The sequence below is a fragment of the Bactrocera oleae genome, chromosome 5 (assembly GCF_042242935.1).
Source record: "Bactrocera oleae isolate idBacOlea1 chromosome 5, idBacOlea1, whole genome shotgun sequence".
NCBI classification, from domain to species: domain Eukaryota; kingdom Metazoa; phylum Arthropoda; class Insecta; order Diptera; family Tephritidae; genus Bactrocera; species Bactrocera oleae.
In genome coordinates this window covers 32,317,079-32,339,148 of record NC_091539.1, presented here as the reverse complement: position 1 = coordinate 32,339,148, position 22,070 = coordinate 32,317,079, and the positions used below count along the sequence as shown (strand labels likewise).

At 36.2% G+C, this 22,070-nt stretch overlaps 1 protein-coding gene across 1 annotated transcript in view; it reads right to left on the bottom strand.

The window, feature by feature from the left end:
* Positions 1–9,858: 9,858 nt before the first annotated feature.
* Positions 9,859–22,070, bottom strand: part of LOC106621049 (uncharacterized) — a 105,551-nt gene continuing 93,339 nt past the window's right edge. Inside the window, exons 4-5 of the mRNA XM_036371855.2 lie at positions 20,598–21,975; positions 9,859–14,837 (exon numbers count right to left, since the gene is read on the bottom strand). Coding sequence (XP_036227748.2) covers positions 11,992–14,837; positions 20,598–21,975 — 4,224 coding nt within the window. The 3' untranslated portion in view covers positions 9,859–11,991. The remainder of the gene's footprint in view (positions 14,838–20,597; positions 21,976–22,070) is intronic.

Here is a 22,070-nt window from a genome sequence, read left to right as displayed (position 1 = left end):
AGTTTGTATCGATTTCCAGTTAGGTATTATATAACCGCATGTAATAATACTAGATTTCGATAATATTTATATACTTGTAATAAGTGATATATAGATATAAAGTCACGTAAATATGTGTTTTCTTCAATTGAATGTAATTTTTAAATACTTGTGCGATATCTTCCGTAATGATTCCTTTGTATTGTAGAATGTATCTAAATAACGCAAAATATACGCGATTGCGTTTCTTTCGGCCATATTTTAGCTTTTTTAAAAAATTATGTTAGAAAATTTTCCAAATTTTTAGTGTAATTTGATATACAGAGTATTTATCATTATATGTTATACTTCCAGTTATTAATAGTTTTTTTCCTTTGATAGTAATTGAAGTTTGACAATGACTATCTTGTAATCGCTCAACTTAATCGAAAAATGATATAGACTATTTTTGTAGAGCATTAACTTTTCTACAAGACTATGCACTTTACAATTTGAAATGATTCTTCTCGTTACAATTAAGAGATCATTGGTGAGACTTTCTAGTTCTTCTTAGAGGTGTCTCTCAACCAATTTAATAGGGTACAAAGCGAAAAATAACATTTGTCTTTTTGACCCGCTCAAGTTTCACTTGCATAGACAAACGGAACAATATAATATATTCATTATTCTGAACATTTAGCTGCCTTGAATACTGCCCTTAAAACAATTGATATGAGAATAAGCCCATTGAGCAATGCCATGTGATACTTAGGATTATGTTTTGACATAAATATACAGTATTACAATATCTAGTAATGTCAAATAAATATAAAATCTATATACATAATTGGCATAAATTGATGCTTTTCGACCGCTTATGAATATTGTTTTTGAAGTGCACAAAAGCATTGCATTGAAGTCCGATATATATCTATATATATTTATATGAGCACATTTTCTCTATGACACATTGTGCAACAAATTATTTCCACAGCATTTGAGCGTCGAAATCGTTTACTATTTAATTTAATTTAAGTTTAATTTATTATGCTAATGCAAAATCAAATTAACTTCAACATAAAGTTTGTGCATTACCGACCATTTTATACCCAGCACAAAAATGTACATTAAAGCCTTTATTGATTTTAAAATTGTAAGTACTTGTAGAACTATTACTAGTACGTACTTATCTTCTCTATATGACTTACTTAAATTTACATATACATACGTTGATCTGTTAATGGCTTCTACAACTTTTATGTCGATATTTAATCATCAAAATAATAAAAAATACAAAAACAAGTAAGGAAAGGCTATGATTGGGATTAACCGAACATTTCATATTCTTGCAACCAGGGTTTGGCAAAACTTTATTTTAAAATGCGAATAAATTCAATACTCATTGACTAAATTACAATGAAAATATTATGAATATTATAAAATATGATTAATATAAAATATCACACAGTTTGACGAACGTAAGCGGTTTAAAGACAGGTGGAAGGTCGGAAATCAATTTCCAAGTAATTTTATAAATGTATAACTACTACACTGATCGACATATACGGCATAAGCTTTGTTGGCATAACGAAAGTTCTTATATATAGTAAAAGAGAGTTTGGGTAATTGTGGACCAATTTCACATATTTTTGGTATTAAACTATAGAATATGAAATATTATACATTCAGTTTATTTTGCTAAGATATCTTATATATTGACCTATATATACAAAGCCAACCGGAAGTTTGAAATTTTAAATTAGGTATAGGGGTAGTATTGATCCTATTTTGTCCCGATTTTACATATTACTACATATTATTAAGAAAAAAGTTACTCCATGTGCTTCACTAAGGTACCTCACATACCATCGCTAATACAGATATGCGGTATAAAGTCAACTAAAGATTTGAAAATCTTGATATTAATTATATGGAGTCTAGGGAAAGTTTTCACTTGATTTTATCACAGAGATGTACAACACGCTCTCATTGTACTAAATAACACCCTTGTATCTTATTGTGGAGCTTAGTTATGGCACTTTATAGATTTTTGATTAATGGGATTTTGTGGGGCGTGGTAATGATGCGTCCATCTGCAATACCAAGCTTGTACCAAGTTGCATCAAGATATCTCAATTTTTACAGAAGTTATCGCGGATAGACCTACGTACAGACGGACGGACGGACATGTCTAAATCGAATCAGTTCGTCATGCTGACCATTTATATATACACATATTTTAGAGCGTCTCCGACGTTTTCTTCTGGGTGTTACAAACTTCGTAGCATACCTAATATGCCCTGTTTAAGGTAATCGGCTTTTAACTTTGAGATAGCTTTGTCTGATGTGAACCGTTATAATTTAATTGAACTATGTCTTAATGTGTCATCAATCAAAGGCCGAATGAGCTCCTTTGGTTGCGTTTTCCATTAATTTTTTGAACATCTGTTGTAAGTGCCGTGCGCTCATCAGTGATGGTCTTAACTTTTAAACTTTGCTTTTTAAATAAGCCAAAAAAAAGATGGGGGATCAAAGGGGAAATTATGTTTTATGAATCTCGAATGGATTGAATTTTTGCATAATTTCCGTAAGTTAGTGTGAAATTATCCTTATCGGTTATTAAACTTTGACTCGTATTTTCACTATAGCGGTTATTTGGTAAGTTATTTCGGTGGTTCTTTAAGCATGCTCAGCAATCTAAGTATATTGATTCGTAAATTTCGAAGTCGAAGTTTTAGTTGTTTAATTTAATTCTTTTTGGGTTTGTAGAATACCTGATATTATATATTATATTTCTAAGTTTATTAATCTATTTTAACTGCAACGTTAGTAAACTAAGCCTTTTACTGAGGAAAAAAAGCGAAAGAGGAATACTACCCTAGCTTCTGAACCTTTCTTACCAAAAATACATTTCTAAACAAAGTTGGGATATGCCTGTGCAACATGTTGCTACGGATGCAAATATTTAAAATACAAGTTAGTTATAGATACAAGTAAACTTACATAAACGTGTACGAATAACTGTTTATACGGCCACTGCATTCGCTTATGTAAGCGAATATTTCGAAATTTATTGCACGTATATTTGAATTCAATGCGTTTCATTGCAATTCATTACCACTCATTTGCTTTTATTAGATTCTATTTCTACGCCCACAGAGCTTGTGAATAATTTATGTATGTATAATCGCTTTATCAGACAGGAACAACTGCACTCACACGCTTGGATTTGTATACAATTTGCAAAACATTGCAATTTAATTAGGGGGCACAACTAAAACGTGCACCAAGAGGCCATTTGGTAAGTCGCTGGGAGAACTCTGTGATATAAGTGGCACAAGTGGCATACTCGTTGTTTGTGGCTAGCTTATAGCCAGTATATATTATTACAAGTATATTGTTCAATCTCGTATATGTAGGGACTTTGGGCAGTTAAATATTTAATGACATTTAAATGTATTTCGAGTGGTTCATTTTAAAGCACGAGTTGCGAAACTTTAATTGGCTTGAGGGCGTTTAATTATTATTGAAGTGCTTTAATTGTGTGATGTCAAGTGACTGACAAGTAATTGAATATAGGTGGTTCTGGTTCTATGGTTCTGTGGGGGCCAAAGATCAAATTTTCATCATATTTTCGAAAATCGCTTTAATATTATCCACAATTTCAATATTACAATCGTCTTTCTAAATACCGATCTATTTATTCGCTTACAAAATATAAATTGCAATTTCTAATTTTAGACAAAATAGATCTTAAAAAAATATATATTGAACTGCAGAAATAAAAAAAATGTGTAACTGAGAACGGTTGCACTAAGCTATTGGCAAGTGTAATTTCTTACTCACGTAACATGTTGCTATAGAGTATAATAGGTTTGTTCCCCTAATGTTTGTTTTTATCATCTAAAAATAATCAGGATAGATTAACTCTTTATATACAAATGATCATGGTGACAAGACGAGTTGAAATACGAGTGACTATCTGTCAGTCTGTCCGTCCGTCCGTCTATGCAATCGATAAGGTAATCGCAAAGGTAATTTTCTTCATTTTCCTTTTAAAGGAAATACCGTGCGTTCAAAAATAACGTTTTTGAGTTCCAAAGTGTAGGTAGCGTTTATTAGGAAAAATGTTGTAACTATAGAAAATATATTGTTTTGTTATTGCTGACGTTTAATCAATTCTTGCTCCAATCTCCCGAGTTGTCTATTATTGCCTGACATCTTTCATGACAATTTGCAACTAAATTTTCCGTATATTTCTAAAGAAGCTAATTCCAGGTATGTTATGGTAGCCGAATGAAATCTTTTGTTGACAAGTGTTTGTAAAATGTTTTCTTAATTAAAACTCAAACATTCTTCATTGTATTGGCATCTGGTGACTGTGATTGCCAATCTAGGATAATAATATGGTTTTGCTTATCCTCAAATTCAGAGCAGAGAAGTATCAAAAAACATGCTGGCTACTTAAATGTTAAATTTCTCCAAAATGGTCAGACCACCTATTCACAAATGTACAACTCATAATTAAATACTGTGCAGTGCGGATCCTTGGGATGCTTCGTTTGAAAGGTTGCTTCAAAACGTTTCCTATACTGAGTACTCATTTTTCTTATTTCACGACCTGACACATTAAAAAGATCGATATTAACTGAAATGTACGCAATTGAACATTTTTTAATTTGCAAGAAAATAAAAATAGTTTTCCTAGAATTGAACTCAAGATGTTTAAGGGTGCACGAGAGTGCAATAGGTTTACCCTTAAAAGGGGGGGAATTGAGCTCCATGACCCTGGCATTCCTCAATATAAAGGATTTCACTCAATAAAAAGGATATCACTTATTTGACTATAAGTTAATGAGTACTGCATGGTATCTGATTTATCTTTGTTTTCTTTTTTGCAAAATTAAAGCAAAATTTCTTTAGAGAAAAAAATGTTTGTGATCCTTACAAACGCAGTTGGAAAAATTCTTATGTTTCTGTCCACAATGCAATTTTGTACTAAGCAAGTACAAACAATTGCATTTCGTTGTTCTTCATTGATCCAGAAAGGGCAAATTATTGTAACGTAATGTGTGTGTAATGTGGAGTAAAACGCTTCAAAAATTTAATATTGCTCAAAAAGTATATTCCTAGGAGTAGTATATTTTATCGAATATTTATGTTCGAAATACTACCCACGGTTCCCTAATTTGATTTTAACTGTTTCCAAATTATACCTTGCCTCGTCCAGTTTTGAAATTTTACTCCACGAGCTCAACAAATTTTCCACCTTTCTATGTATTTGTACATAATAACTAATTGAAATACTTTAAAATTATAAATAAAATAGTTATTTTACCCATTCTCCATTATCTATTAATATTTTTCCTAAATAAATTCATTCATATTTAACTACAACTGCTTGGTAGCAGTTGAAATGTTTTGATTCCCTAGTCAACCCCACCAACACAGAGTTGATAACCATAATACCGAATTTCAAAATTTCAACCAAAATGCAGTTGGGTAGAAAATCGTAATAGAGGTCTTAATAAAACTTTTGGATACACTGTAACTTGTAAAACAAATATTTAATCGATGTATGCTTTTGTGGGGAAAAAAACTACATCCACGGTTTTATTAGTTATTGTAATATGTGTATTATCGAATCTTAAATGTTCATAACTAGTAAACAGTTCACAAATGTAGTAAGAAATACAAAAAATTAATGTTTAAATTGTTTAAGAAGCGACCTCTAGAATACTCTTGTCTATACCCCCCACTATACGAGTGTACTATAGGGCTCAACTTTTATCACTAAAATTTAAATGAACAACTGAAACGCATTTTAAAGAACATACTTACCTTTGGGACTGCAGGTGTATTGGCACAAAAAATCCACAAAACCAATATTTCACTTATTATTATTAATATTTATTATATTTTTTGCGCATAAAAGTTGCTAACATAAGTTTATAATGACTAATTAATATGTATAACATACTCGTACATACAATGAATGCACTTAAGTGAACATAAAGCCATAGCTTACATTTTACATAATGGCTTTTGCTCTGTTTTTCTATAGTTTTTACACACTTTTCATTTGTATGCAGGACACACATACATATGTGAATTATTTATGCGTCGATATGTTACTTAAATTAAACGCGCTTTTAAGTTTTTTGCTGAATTACACCGAACAAAATTTTGCAAAAGGTTCAATCGATAATGCACCTAATAGCACAAATGACACAACTATCTCGCAAATGTCCAAAAAACGTATTCATGATATGTCGTACAGATTACTACTTGCATATCTACACTTGGGTACTTTAATGAGCAGAAAACAATATATATATGTATATAGCTACGTATGTAAAATGTTTATTGTTTTTTCATATATTTATATTTCGTTTGCAGACTATTTTGCTTTAAAACTTTGTATTATTTTAAAATGAAAATTTTTGCAATAATATTTGACGCTTTATGTCATTTTATTTTGTGCTTACGCCTCAGTTTACGCAGTTCAGCTGTCAGCGTTTTGAAAAAATTTAAAATATTCTTCAATAAAAACGTTTTTTCTGCGGTATGCGTTGTCAATGCGCTACCATTGATAAACTATGATCCATGTTTTTATTTTGTGCGCAATGAATATTTTTAATCTTTAATTGATATTTAATATGCAATTAATATATGTAAACGTGTGGTTTATGTAGTTGTTTGGGTTTATTGCTTTTGCTGCCGTGGTTGCCATTGCTTTGTGCAGACACCAAGACAATATTTCACATGAAGTAAAATGATTTTTGCGTATGTGTGTTTTTTTAACTAGGATAGATGAGTGTGTAATTAAATGCAAACACTTTTGCAAGTATATGATAATGCAATTAATTTACTGTTTATGAAGTTTATTGACACTGATGTTTAATCGATTTCAGCTCAACATCTAATATAAAACTTCCACCGCGCTTCCATGAACTGTTTTCGTAAAGCCCTCTCCTCCTAACAGGTAATGTTACACTAACAATGTCAAAGCACCTTGTGAATAGAAAAGAGTCTCGTAAGAAAGTTTCTATGTAGGCTAATTGTCAAATCATTTGCATGTTTCTGGTGGATTAGATCGTTGACTTCTTTAATTGTTTATAAAAGGTTTACGATGACAAGAAAGACCTCAGCCAAGGGATCATGTTACACATGTACAAAGCTAACTTTCTAAACTTTCTGCTTGTTTCACAAGGGAAATTTATTTCTTCTCAACTTTATTTTTATTTTGGATTTTGTGAGACATTTAAAGAGAAGGGAAAATATGATGAGAAAGCGACTAAATAACAAGAGCGCTGTCGAAATTTGCTTTAACATAATTTTTGAGCCATTTATAGAATTTTCTGGTGTTGCTTCATAGGTAATTTAATAGTTTTTGTCTTTTATATTCAATATTTTTATGTGAACTCAATTTGGAAGCAAGCAATTGGTAGCACTGTTTTTCTATATGCTGCACATTTATTTTGATATTTTGTCAAACTAAGCATGAGATCCAAAACCTGTTTTACAGAAAAGTAAAATATTTCGAGCCTAAAACTTACATTTTTATTATAACCAATCAAAACTTTCGAACGACTGTGAAAGTTTATGATTTATGACTGAGTTTTAACACAATAGCCGCCAAAGGCATTCCTTTGTAGCCGACTGCTAGATTAAGTTAAGCCCTTCTATAATAGATCTTAGGAATGTAGTGCTGAATTCCCCTTTCTTTTATTCCATTTAATAAATTCAAGGACGAACTGGACCCTTCCATCAACACAGCCGCCGTATGTGTGTAGTCATCACATATGCTTGTGAAGGATTATATTTTGGCCGAGAGGAAATTAAACTTCCGAATTGACTACTAAGCTTAAAGGAGAACTTTATAAGAGGAGTCACTAGTAACCTCACCTACCCTCGGCTTCATGCCATATATCCGAGCTAAAAGAGTCTTTCTACTTCAAAAGTGAGTAATTAATATTTACTTGTATATGCAGTTTACTCTTGAACTGTTTACCAAATGTTTGCAAGAAATCATTAATGGTCGTGTTAGGCTTGTCTGTTGATAATATTAAATTACGAAATTTTTGTTGCGCAAAGTAGACTAGACAAGACTCTTATTCTAGTTGGGATATAAGATTATAAAATCAGTCAAGATGACGAGCTGAATTAAGTCTCGAATGTTTTTGATTGTCCATCCGATTAAGTACAAGTGGTGCCAGTGGCCAGTGCGCTTATCACACTTCAGAAAATGTTAAAAAGTGGCCCTATAATTGGGGTTTGATAGATATCTAAAAAATGATCAAAGCCTTGTCAACCAAATTAAATCTGAAATTTCTAAAAATAAATATTTCAAATATGAAGCAGGATAACTTACAAAAACTAAGTTAGCACTTAAACTCAATTGCGTACGCCGCCTAGACCAAGATGTAAAAGTGTGTGTTTTGAGCCTAAGCATTTTTTAGTGTGTTAACGTTTTTTGAAGAACATACTTTGTTCATGGGCTTTCTCTTCTAGGCGATACTTCAAGTAATTCACCTCTTATCATATATAATTACTAACTAGATGTCAAATCATTACATTTTCCTTTGCGAAAGTCTGTGATAAAGGAAATCGTTACTTACCATATATGATACCACTGGGATATTCAAAGTTTGAATTGAATCAGTCATTTGAGAAGAAATACATATTTCTAATTACATGCATATATTTACATACACGCATGCATAAGTACTGTATAAATAACGTACTCAATTGTGATTATCTGTAAAATGCAATATGTTAAGAGCCACTTTTGAATGTGTCATTTCGCATGTGTATTTGTATATGTTCCGTTATTTATGCATTTAGTTGTCAAATTGTAAAGTTAATAATTCATGTGAACCCTAATGCGTCTGCATACATCCTATTTGTTCTTACATAAACTATAGATGTTGTCTATTATGGCAAATAGGTAAATATGCACTCGCATTTGTTAAGCCCTTGCGTAGCCGATGTGGTTTGTTTATCTCCAGTACTGATTATGAAACATTTATGACATACTCACGGATTTACATCAAATATATATATACACAAGACTATAAGTATTTAAGTTGTTGTTGTAGCGGCATCTGACAATACCCAAATAGTTTTGGAAAATATCGCCGATTAAATATAATGTCAAACAAGTAAGGAAGGGCTAAGTTCGGATGTAACCGAACATTTTATACTCTCGCAAAGTCAAATATTTTCGGTAGAAGGTCAACTATAGGCACTGGGGTCCACATATTTAGTACTTAGGGGTTTGAACAGTTTTGGTTCGATTAAGACAATTTTTGGCCGCAAGGTGGCATACTTTAATTGGATTATTCACGCAAAGTTTTACCCCGATATAATCATTGTTACCTGATTTGCATAGTGGAAAGTGAAAGAATCAGATGGAATTTAAATTGTGTTATTTGGGAGGTAGGCGTGGTTGTAGTCCGATTTCGCCCATTTTCGCACTATGACATAGAAACATGAAAAGAACGTTATGCACCGAATTTGATTGAAATCGGTTGAGCAGATCTCAAGATATGGGCTGTGCCACGCCCACTGACTAATTTTGAACGCGGTTCCTATAAAGCCAATTTATACCGTCTCAGAGATAAAATTTAATGTCTCTGGCGTGTTTAGTTCTTGATTTATCGCGCTTTTAGTAGTTTTTAATAGTACCGTTATATGGGGAGTGGGCGGAGTTGCCACCCGATTTCAACTATTTTCACACCGTAAATAGAAGTGCTAAAAACATTTGCTTCTAGTGAATTTTGTTATTATAGCATTAGCGGTTTAGGAGATATGCACATTAAACCTATTAGAGGCGGGACCACGCCCACTTTTTAAAAAAAGTTTTAACTGCAGATGCCCCTCCCTAATGTGATCCTGTGTACCAAATAACAGTCTTGTATCTTATTGCGGAGCTTAGTTATGGCAAGTTATTTGTTTTTGATTAATGGCGTTTTGTGGGCGTGGCAGTGGTCCGATTACGCCCATCTGCAATACCAACCGTCTCACGGCACCAAAAAACATGTCTACCAAGTTTCATAAAGATATCTCAATTTTTACTCAAGTTAGAGCTTGCACGGACGGACGGACAGACAGTCACCCGGATTTCAACTCGTCTCTTCATCCTGATCATTTATATATATATAACCCTATATCTAACTCGATTAGTTTTAGGTGATACAAACAACCGTTAGGTGAACAAAACTATTATACTCTGTAGCAACAGGTTGCGAGAGTATAAAAATTAAATGCGATAATTGTATTAATTTTCTCCAGCCTTTTCGAGATGAGAACCCGAGGACAAAGTATGGAAAGACAGGCTTCGAGGTTATGGAATTCTACACTGTTAGAACTTGAACACCGTCCCTCATGACAGATATTGAATATTGTCAACAATTTTTGTCTTCTTCTTCTTAAAGAAATAAAATTGAGGGTTGTAGAATATTTGGAACTTTTTTCGATGATTTTTGCATATAGGTATGTATTTTGCAAGATCATATCAATTATCGCTTTTTCCATGTTTAATATAGACTGCAAGGTCGTTGTTTGAGAAGAATTTCGTATTTCATCCCAAAGGACGTTCTTCTTAAAAATCGTATGTAAACAGTTCACCGCCATTTCTTTTTTTTTTATTCAATGTGAAAGTACTTCGATCTAGAACTCAGTAACTATATTTCCTATTCTTTGGGGCCATGAGATAAGAAGTTGATTCTCCTCTATATTGAGTACCAAGGTGACTGCTCTTTACTGTTAAGTACAGGTCTATTGCGGTTATTTAAAGTCGACTGTCGTGGAAACGTTACTGTCACTCTTTCATTTGTGATGAAGTTCTAGCACAATGAAGCAATATATTTTCATGAAAAACTACCAAAAACTAAACTTGTGTAAGAGTTACATAAAGTATCGCTCAAGTGTTGTTGAATGACGTCAACTATGATTTGGGTTTGCTCAAACGGGTCAGAAGTGGTGACGAAACGTGGGTATATGGTGTTGACGTCGAAACAAAAGCCCAATCATCCCAATGGAAGCTGCCAGATAAACCAAGACCGAAAAAGCTCGCCAAGTTCGATCAAATGGGAAGGTTTTCCTCACTGTTTTCTTTGATTACAATGGTGTGGTATTAATAAAGAATACTACAAGGAAGTTATGCAACATTTGCGTGAAGTAATACGGGTCAAACGATCGGGACAATATTTGACGTGCAGGGCTGAGATACATAAATTCAAATTTAACCTAAAAATATTTTATTTTGGCGCATATCGCCTGCAGCATCCTTGCATATATTAATGTAACATTGCTGGTAACCCGCAGAATGTACGAGTATTGATATGTAGTAAAATAAGTATGTATATATTTTATGTTAGCAAATAATTTATAAGTGAATTATAGTGCCGTAGTTGTCGTCTAATTTAAAAGTTAAGCGTTAGAAATAATGATTAAAAAACGAGGAAAACACGAAGTGTAGCAAAAAAATAAGATATCAAAATAACGTGCCGTTAGTCAGTGTTTACTACAAAGCGTTGGTGTCCTCTCAAAGCAGCTAACATACAACAATTATTGTTTAAATTAGACACAAAATATTATATACAAGTATATTTAGTACTGACAGAACAGAAAGATAAATCGATTGAGTAAAAAATAAAATTGTTGTGATGCTCTGGTGCAACTGTGTGTGTGGAATTGTGCAAGCTGTTTGCTTTGGTGGCATTTTCCCTGCGCTGCCAGCTTATGCAGCGTTGGTGCAATAGTTCTGCGCTTGGTTCATTCTGATATGGATTAACACTGTATGCTTTACTTACTCCTCACCTGTCTTAAACATCTGTTAATACTATTTACTGATTTCGTTTTTTGTTTTCTTCTTTTTACTTTCTACATCTCCATCTACACTGTCGTCTTGGTCAACATTTTTATTATCGTTTGCGTTTCGGTCCTGGTGTGAATGTTTGTGCTACTTGTCCGGGTCGTCTCCGTCCACGTCTCTTTCGCTGCCGCAGTCATTGAAGTGCAGTGAATTTAAGGCATTGGGTAGTGATTTTGTTCGAAATCTTTCTGTCGCTCTAGCTGCGCCTTCTTTGTGGTCTCCAGCCGACGATCAGTGATAGCCACAAATGGCAAACGTTGCTTGCGTCCCGTATTACCGGTACCCACTTGTCGCGGTGACGCATCAATCACACGGTGGTAGACAAACGAGCTAATGGTACGTCCCATAACGGCATTATCAACACCCCTTTCTGCGCTATCTGTGCCATCTGCGTCATCACTACCAAAGCCACTCGGCGTTACCGCAACCGCAGAAGTTGTTGTGGCTGCCGAGTCGTCACCATTCATGCCATCATCACCATTTTCTCTGGGAGTCATCGTCGTGGTTGAAGCGGCTGCTGCTGCAGCGGTTAGCGTTTTATAAACACTCGGTTTGTAAGCACTGAAACGTGACAACGATTTGTGGTAACTGCCGCGTGAGCCAAGACCGTTGAATCCAACGTCACCAGGAGCACTTGCAACTTTCCCACCGCCTAGGCCATATATATTGCCCCATCTGTTACTGTTAAGTTCACTACTAGCTGGCGCTAAAAACGCTAGTTTGCCACGACTGCCGCCACTTGGTGCAAATTGCGCGCTACGACTGCGCGGCTTTCCGATAAAACTGCCAGCGATGGCCGGATATGAGGGCAAACGAAAAATTGCTGATTTTGGCGTGCTCGACACAGTGGCAGCGTGCGCGGGGTTGGGTGTTGTTAATTTTTCGATTTGCCATCTCATTTGTGCGCTTCCTGCCAATTCGTTTGCATTCGATTTATTTTCGATTTCCTTTTGCCAAAAGTCAATGTCGCCATCGTCGGCAGCATAAGCGTCGATGTCTGTGTCGGTTGAAATGCTGACATCTTCGTCTGGCAGTTGGTTGTTTGATTGTGCTGCCGTTTTATAGGTGCTGATTACATCTGACTTGCCGCTTACATCTGGGTTGACGGAGATTGCTTTAGATTTTATCAACACACCTGTTGTTTCCCCTGTCGTCTGGGTAGTAGTAATTTGCGTCAGTCGTTGCTGTGCAAATAAATCTTGATAGTGATGTCGGTCTTCCTTGCGGTTATTATTGTTACTTGCACCAATACTGCTACTGTCAGCGCTGGTGATATCACGATTATGATAGCGCTTGCGTTTCTCTTTTAGATAGTCGTCATCAATGCGTATTCTACCCGCAGTACTGCTTCCACCTGCGCTTCGACTGCTTGCATGAGGACCCGGCTGCAGTACTGAACTCGACCAACTGCGCCCCAAAGTTGGTGGAAGGCGTGTCGGTGGCGGTAGAGTGCCTTCAAGCAAATTCAGCAATTGCTTATTGCGTCTGTTGTATTTCTTAATGTAGGGTGGTAAGTTTGCGTCCTCATCATGACTATTCTGCGCTTCCTCCAACTCGGCAGCGCTCTCATAATCATCATCGTAGTCTTCTACGGTGTCAGCCAAACCGCTAGCGTCGACCTTTACTTCTGGATAGAGTTCAGGGTGGTCCTCGCGGAAATGTTCATCATACAACTGAAACTGTACACGTGCCAAGTGGGGCCACTTGGCATAGTAACGCTCCAACTCCTCTAATTCTGTGATTTGATGTCCCAGTTGTCGCGCTTCATGTTCCGCCATATCGTGCCCAGTTTGTTTCAGATGTTGTTTTGTGTATGCGGGTGGCGGTATCGGTGCCTGCACCAAGCCCAACTCCACTGCGGCCTGTGTGTCTGAGGCGTGCGGCGAGGGCGGATCAAGTAGTTTTCGTTCATCGGAATCTTTTCGATGTTGTTGCTGGAGCTGTCTGTCGCTTGATTGATAATGTTTACTATTTTGATGATGCTTGTGATGATTACCGCTGCCACCTCTATGTTGATGTGAGTCGTGGTGTTGTTGTCGATGCTGATATGGTTGTCCGTGTTGTCGATGATGTTGGTTCTGATGCTTTCCATGATGTGTGTGATAATGCTGATGTTGTTTTGCGGCGTGTTGTCGCTGCAGGTGTTGATGATTCTGTTGCTTCTGCACAAGCGAAAGGTGGCTGGCTGATCTCTCACGCTGCACTTTATCTTCGTTGCTGTAAACTTTAATACCATTACGTAACACTGGGCTTACACGACGGTACCAGTTATTATTGTCCGCTGCTATCATGTGCTCCATGCTACGTTCGTGCGCACGCAAACGCTCCTCGTCTTCTCTAGACAGCCTTATCTCTGCAATACTCGTGCCCTCCCCTTCGACGCCTGTTGGCTTGTAGCTTTTCATCGACACTGCTTTAGTCTGCATGCCCTCGTCGTCATCCGTCTCTAAGTAATAGTTTACCTGCCCTTCGTAAAAATGATTTGGGTCTCCACCTATGCGCCTTTTGCTGTTCGCTCCGCTTGTAGCCAACACAGCAGCAGTCTGATTGCCTACAACAAATATTGGTGATGCTGGTAATCCACGTGATTTTTCCACTTCAATTTTCCTTGCATATTTTCTTAACATTTCTGAATGTTTTTGATCTCTGGCCTTAGCAACATTTTCTCTGGTTTGTTGTTGTTTCCGATAGTAATCGGTGTAGTTGTCATTTATCAACTTCGTCTGTGTTGAATTGAGTGTGTGCTTAGCACTCATTTCAAATGCATTTCCCATAGGCGCCAATCCTGTCGACATGTACGGCGTTGCTGTTGTTGTTGCTGCGTCAATTGCTGTTGTCATCGCTTTAGCTGTCAAGGAGGCTATCGTTGCATGACGGAGGTAATCCTTATATTTTTTCTTGTACATTTTATGTCCATAGCGTCGACTGTTCCGACGTTGCGCCTTGTAACGCTCAAAGGCTGAGGCTACATAAGGCTCGTCAGCATTGGACACTTTACCTACATTGCAATAGGGTAGATAATTTTTGTTGTTTGTAATTGATTTTGTATGCGAGTGCAAGTTTTAATTATGTATTGCTTGCATGGACACCAGGTTGTAGAGGGGAAGAAAAAGAGAAAAAAGCAAAAATCGTGAGCATTTTTGTTGATTAAATTTTTATAAACTAGAAACGTTGATTGTATTTATTTTTGTTGAGTGGTTGAAACCAATTGATTTTACTTATCATTCAGTCTAATAAATTCAAAAACAAACAGACAAATGTAATTGGGAAAAAAACTTTTCTTCTTAATTTCATATTATGCAATATATTCGGAAACCAATTATAGCATTTTCATTTCACTTTTTCTTTCACTTTGTAATGTATTGTAAAACCATAAATATCTTGTTAAGAAAGTGGTGGCGATATATTCTTGTTTTTTATAGCCACTGAAAGTAGTCCTCGAACTCATGCCCTAGAATACCTCGTTAGATTATCAAAACGACTTTAAAATCTTTACTGATAGAGTATAATATTTATTAATTCTAAACTATGATTTGCCGAATAATAAGTGAAGCTCTAAGAAATTTGAGAGCCTTAAATCAATATTTCGGTCATAGTAAAACATTTTTGAAAATATATTAAAACAAGTAAGGAAGAGCTAAGTTCTGGTGTAACCGAACATTTCATACATTCAGGAAGGAAACGTCGGAGACCCTATAAAATATATATATAAATGATAAGCATGATGAGCTGAGTTGATTTAGCCATGTCCGTCTGTCCGTCTGTCTGTATATATACAAACTAGTCCCTCAGTTTTTATGCTATCGATCTGAAATTTTGCACCTGTCCTTTTCTAACAAAGAAGCTGCTCATTTGTCGGAACGACCGATATCGGACCACTATAGCATATAGCTGCCATACAAACTGAACAATCGGAATCAAGTGTTTGTATGGAAAACTCTTTCATTTGACGAGGTACCTTCACGAAATTTGGCACGGATTATTATTTAAGGCATTAATCCAATCTTCGAAGAAATTGTATAGATCGGATGACTATAGCATTTAGCTGCCATACAAACTGAACAATCGGAATCAAGTGCTTGTATGGGAACTCTTTCATTTGATGAGGTATCTTCACGAAATTTGACACGGATTATTATTTAAGGCATTAATCCAATCCTCGAAGAAATTGTATAGATTGGATGATTACAGCTAATAGCTGCCATACAAACTTAACAATCGGAATGAAGTGCTTGTATGGGAAACTCTTTCATTTGACGAGGTATCTTCACGAAATTTGACACGGATTATTATTTAAGACATTAATCCAATCCTCGAAGAAATTGTATAGATTGGATGATTACAGCTAATAGCTGCCATACAAATTGAACAATCGGAATGAAGTGCTTGTATGGAAAACTCTTTCATTTGAAGAGGTATCTTCACGAAATTTGGCATCTATTCTTATTTAAAGCATTAATCTAATCTCCGAAGAAATTGTGTTGATCGGATGACTATAGCATATAGCTGCCATATTAACTGAAGGATCGGAGTAAAGTGCTTGCATGAAAAATTTTTTTATTTGACGAGGTATCTTCACGAAATTAGGCACGAGTTATTGCTTAAGGCAACAAATTATTCTCCACAGAAATTGGTCAGATCAGATCACTATATCTTATAGGTGCCATACAAATTGAACGTTCGGAATCAAGTTCTTGCAAGGGGCCTTTGTATTTGTGAAGGGTATTATAGCTTCGGCGCAACCGAAGTTAACGTTTTTTCTTGTTTCGGTATAAACTCAGCCCGTGGTTCGAAAATCATTCCACTAGGTATTTGGGGCTAAAGGAATTATTGACCCGATACAACTCATTTTTGACACACAGGTATATTATTATTCGAAAATAATAATCTTTGAATTTCTATAATATATCTCACAGATTGACCGATATTTTTGATCAAATGTTCGCGTTAAGAACTGGGGTCCACATATTCACAATATATGGGGGGTTGAAGAGTTTTAGTCCGATTTAGTCAATTTTTGGTAGTAAGGTTGCCCAATTTAAAAGCACTATTCATGCAAAGTTTTATCCGATATATTCATTGGTGCTTGATATGCATACTGGAAAGTGAAAGAATCAGATGGAATTTAAATTGTGTTATTTGGGAGGTAGGCGTGGTTGTAGTCGGATTTCGCCCATTTACGCATTATAACATAGAAATATGAGAATAATGTTATGCACTGAATTTGGTTGAAATCGGTTAAGCAGATCCCAAGATATGGGTTTTCACCTAAAAGTTGGAGGTGCCACGACCACTGTCCAATGAAATATGCACATTAAATCTATTAGTGGGCGTGACCAGGCCCACTTTTAAAAAAATTTAAAACTGCAGATGCCCCTCTCTAATGTGATCCTGTATACCAAATAATAGTATTTTATCTTATTGCAGAGCTTAGTTATGGCAATCTATTTTTTATTTTTTTATTAATGGCGTATTGTGGGCATGCCAGTGATTCGATTACGCCAATCTGCAATACCAACCGTCCTACGGTACCAAGAAACATGTGTTCCAAGTTTCATGAAGATACTCCGATTTTTACTGAAGTTACAGCTTGCACAGATGGACGGACAGACGGTCACCCGGATTTCAACTCGTCTCTTCATCCTGATCATTTATATATAGGTATAACCCTATATCCAACGCGATTAGTTTTAGGTGATACAAACAACCGGGTGGGGAACAAATCTATTACACTCTGTAGCAACATGATGCAAGAGTATAATATAAAATATTTCAGACCATTTTAATACCATATTAAACTTTTAAAAATTTCTCGAGATCTACAGTGTCAGTATTCGTTATTTAAATTATGTAATATATTTCCGAATATACTAAGTGAGCAAGTGAGCTTGGCTCCATTCAATCAGATATCTTAATATAAAATTACAAGTTCTTATCGACTCCCTAAGTCGTACATTACTTCTCCAAAGACTGTACTCTATTTTCGCGCTTTACACACCACACGCTTTCCACGGTGCTAGAAACTCAGCGGAATATCAATTGAGCAATATTAAGCCATATACAGGGTAGGAAGCAGTTGCGGTTTACCCGCACGTCCCGCTGTCAATCAGCAAATCACATACCGTTCAACACTGCGTATGAGCAAAAATGCTCTGTAACTAACCAAAACTGTAAGCAGTAGTAGCACACAAATAAGGTCACTGAAATACGCCAATAAGATGTGCATAAGCAGCTTTGGTACGTGGAAAATGTGGCGACGTTTTAAGTGCGTTAACGGCCGTCATTTGGCATACGAATGGGCCGAAATTTCTCTACGTTATTGATCGGTTGGCGGTGATTCGAGAGGAATGTATACGGTTATGTGAATCATTTTGATGCCCTGCAAAGCGGCGAATTACATAATTCACATATCGGCACGTAGGCCACAATAGATGGTGTGTCTTTACTTTTGGCTACATTTTGCTGATGTACTGCTAGTGTGCATCCCGCAGACCAAATGGATTCAAGCTGACGTCGTGCATACGCTTTGTATACTCGTTATATAATATATGTATGTCTACAGACGATTCTATATGGCACAGGAAGTGGTAATGGCAAACTGTGCCAATGTACTGTCGCAACGTGTCTCGCTTTCACAATCGCTCACAAAGGAATACTCATTGGCAGCATTTCAATTTGTAATATTTATTTTGTATATTATTTTCACGCCACTTTGTGGTGTTTTTGTAGCGCAGAGAAGTGTGCATTTACGTATAAATTTACTCGGAACAACACTCTAGGCATTGTTTGAAAACACGAGTATAGATGGTTCTACATTAGCTACATTATTTATTACAATCTATCCCTTAAAGCTCAAACTTTAAAATGGAAGTAAATTAAATGCTGGTTTAGTACGTATTTGATGTTGTCCTCTGACCACCACAAGGTTACAGTGATGAGGCAGTGAGGAGTAATAGTTTAACTTTTTTTATATTTAATTGTGGCATCAATTAAAGAAAACTCCGGGAGAGACAAATATTCTTTAATAAGTTGGAGTGATTATTTTTTATACCCTCGCAACATTTTGTGCAACGACGAAATTATTTTGTTTTGTTCGGTATCAGTTCAGTAAAATATTTAGTTTTTCCTATAATAACATTGAAATCAACATATTTATGGAGAAGAGATCATTCACTGTCAATAATAAGCGCGTTCATCTCCAAGGTGCCAGATCATAACACGAGTTTTCTTAGCTGCTTTTAAAAAGAAACATTCATGAATATGCCAGGCAATTACTCAATAATATTTCCGTATAATTATTGATACTTGATGGAATCGGTGAATGATGTTTTAAACAGCATATTCAATAAAATTAAAGTTAATTTCAACACCCAACAGTGGCTCAGTGATAGAGCAATTTTGGCTCCTCGCAACGACCAAGTTACATATATCTTAACATAGCCATTCATGACACATTTTAAGGGGGAGGAGGAGAAGGATTTTTTGCGTTTAGGGTTGTCGTAATACCTATTTTCATCAACAGTCACAATCCAATGCAAAAATAACAACTTTTTTTAGCGTTCAAGCAGCACTTCTGATAAGCAAAATCGTCTTTCAACGTCCCGTAGCTTCAATTCCAGGTTAGTCTTCTAATCCGAACTCACCACTTTTACATCGCGCATGTAGCCTTTCACCAAAATACGAATACTTTCTGCGGAGAGTTTCTTACAAATAACAGTACTGAAAAATAACTCCCCGCAAAAATACTTTTTCAGGCACATGTTCAACATATTTGCATTCGGTTGCATCGTTCACTTTAATCGGTCAGTTTTTATAATAGCTCTATGATATATTGATTCGATGTGATCAATTTTCTCAGAGATTGCAACAGTGACTTAGGCCAAATTTCGTGAAGATATCTTGTGAAATAAAAAAGTTATCCATACAAGAATTTAATTCCGAAGTTCAGTTTGTATAGCAGGTAAATTCTATAGTGGTCCAATATCGGCTGTTCCGACAAATGAGCAGCTTTTTGCTGATAAACCGGCGGGCTACCAATAAACTCTGAGCTTCTGGGTGTTACAAACATCGTGCCAAACCTAATATACCCTGTTAAGTTTGTGATGTGAAATGATTGTTATTTATTCCAATACTTGTTCGGAATAATAATCAAGTTACGCCACCTATAGACAAAACGCACGAATATAGTTAGAATACCCAGCAATATCATCAGGTTAGTCTGCCCTAAAAGCAGAACACTCGAAAGCCCGTGCTGTAAGGCACAGTGAAAGTGGTGAGCTCCAGATTGACGTGCAACTTTTACGCTTTAACTCGCAATAATCATAAACAGTTTACAACAAAGAAAATTTACATTGAAAGGTTTGTAAGTTTTGCTGAGCTCTCACACAAAAAAGCAATACTAAATCAAAACAAAATCCAAAATTGTGCGAAAGCAGCAAACCGATAACCCGCAATATTGTTTATACAGATTTCATTCGCAAAATATTGCTTTCCAAATATTTTCCGGAATTAAACAAACTTTGGCTGAGAGCAACTTAAAGACAACCAACAACTTCAACACGATCGCACAGCGAATACTTGCAAAACAATAAACTAACAAAGTGCTTAAATTCACACGCAAATGTACACACAAGCCCACACATACATACGAGATATTTTATACTGTCTAAACATCCAAGGCAACCGCACACACATCCTCATGTATATACATATGCTGGTACAACAATTGTTTTTTGGCAAAACCAACGTCAACACTTACCCGTTAGCGAATGTTGTTGTTCTAGCTGCAAGTGATTTCGTATTGCATGAACAGCACCAAGTTGGGCCGCATCATTGTTGTCAGCAATTTTTGTAACAATGTCTGCTGTCTTGGCCAAGCTACCGTTGGTATTCTCGAGCTCATCCGCATCTGCTTGTTCTTCAGCGAATGCCTTTTCGCGCTTCTCCGAGCTGTTTGTTAAGATGCCAAAATAGGTTATTGAGTAATCGGCTTGTGGCTCTGCTACCGTGCCAACGCTGTCAGCAACTTCAACGTGCTGCGGAAGTTTTTGTTGCACATGCTTGGGTTGATTTTCAGACGTTTCAACTTTCTCTGCGTCTGACACTTGCGTGGACGTGTTTGCCTCATATTCGCCTTCGATGTGAGAGAGTTCGCCGTGGTGATGGCGTTTATAAGAGTGTCCGTTGTTGTTGTCATTATTTTTATTCTTGTTGTTTTTGTTAGCATGGTCGTTTGAGCTGTTGCTACTGGCTCTTTCATTTCGCTTGAATTTTTTAATTTGTCGATAATCTTCTTCTACATGTTTACCCTTCATAGATGCTAGCCTCACTTCTGCCCTCCCGCCTCGGTTTTGCTTGACAATCGATGCAGTTTGATGGCCGACCAGTTCCTTTTGCAAGTGCTGCTGTTGTTGCTGCCCTACAACGTCTTCTTCATTACGAAATTTGTCCTCGATATCGCCGATCGCCGTTTCCTCCGGTTGATTATCGTCCGTGTACCCCATTTCTGATTTATTGTTTACTTGTTTACTCATATTGTTGCCTCTATAGATAGCAGGGTTCTTGATGCTTTCGCTTTGCTCGTCAACAGCAGTTCCATTGATACCGGTATTGTCCGTATTGTTGTTATTGTTGCTGCTGCTGTGCATGTTGTCGTTCGCTTTGTCATCATTGTTTACTGTTTGTCCCGTTGCTTTATTAAATTTTTCTGCAACTAAGTTTTCAATAAATTGCTGATGCCGCCCGCTCACGTCCCAGCTCTGCTCTTCATAACTCCGTGCGTCCTCTGCTGCTATTAATTTGTGATTTTGTTGTCCTCTTGGATGTCGCGTCAATATAAAACTTTGCCTTGCTTCACTCACACTGGGCAGCGCCATTGGCTCCTCAGCCGTGATGTCCGACGCATTCGCTTCATCTATGGAATCATCATCATTGTAGACAGATGTGTTGTCACTGTTATATTTTCTGTCATCACTGTTTTTCAATTTGTTGTTTCGCTTTCTTATAGTTTTCCTTAGCTGCGCGCTTTTTTCGTTGCTGCCTTTGTTTTTATTGTCTCGATTGTTACTGTTATGCTCGTAATATTCTACTTTCTCACGACTGCTTTCTGATGTGCTGAATTTTTGCGCTGCAAGTATCTGCATAAATTGAAAATAAGCGAAAGAAATAAATAATTGAGTCAGCAAAGGAAATTTAATGTTATATCGGAAATTGAAATAAAATGAAAAATTGT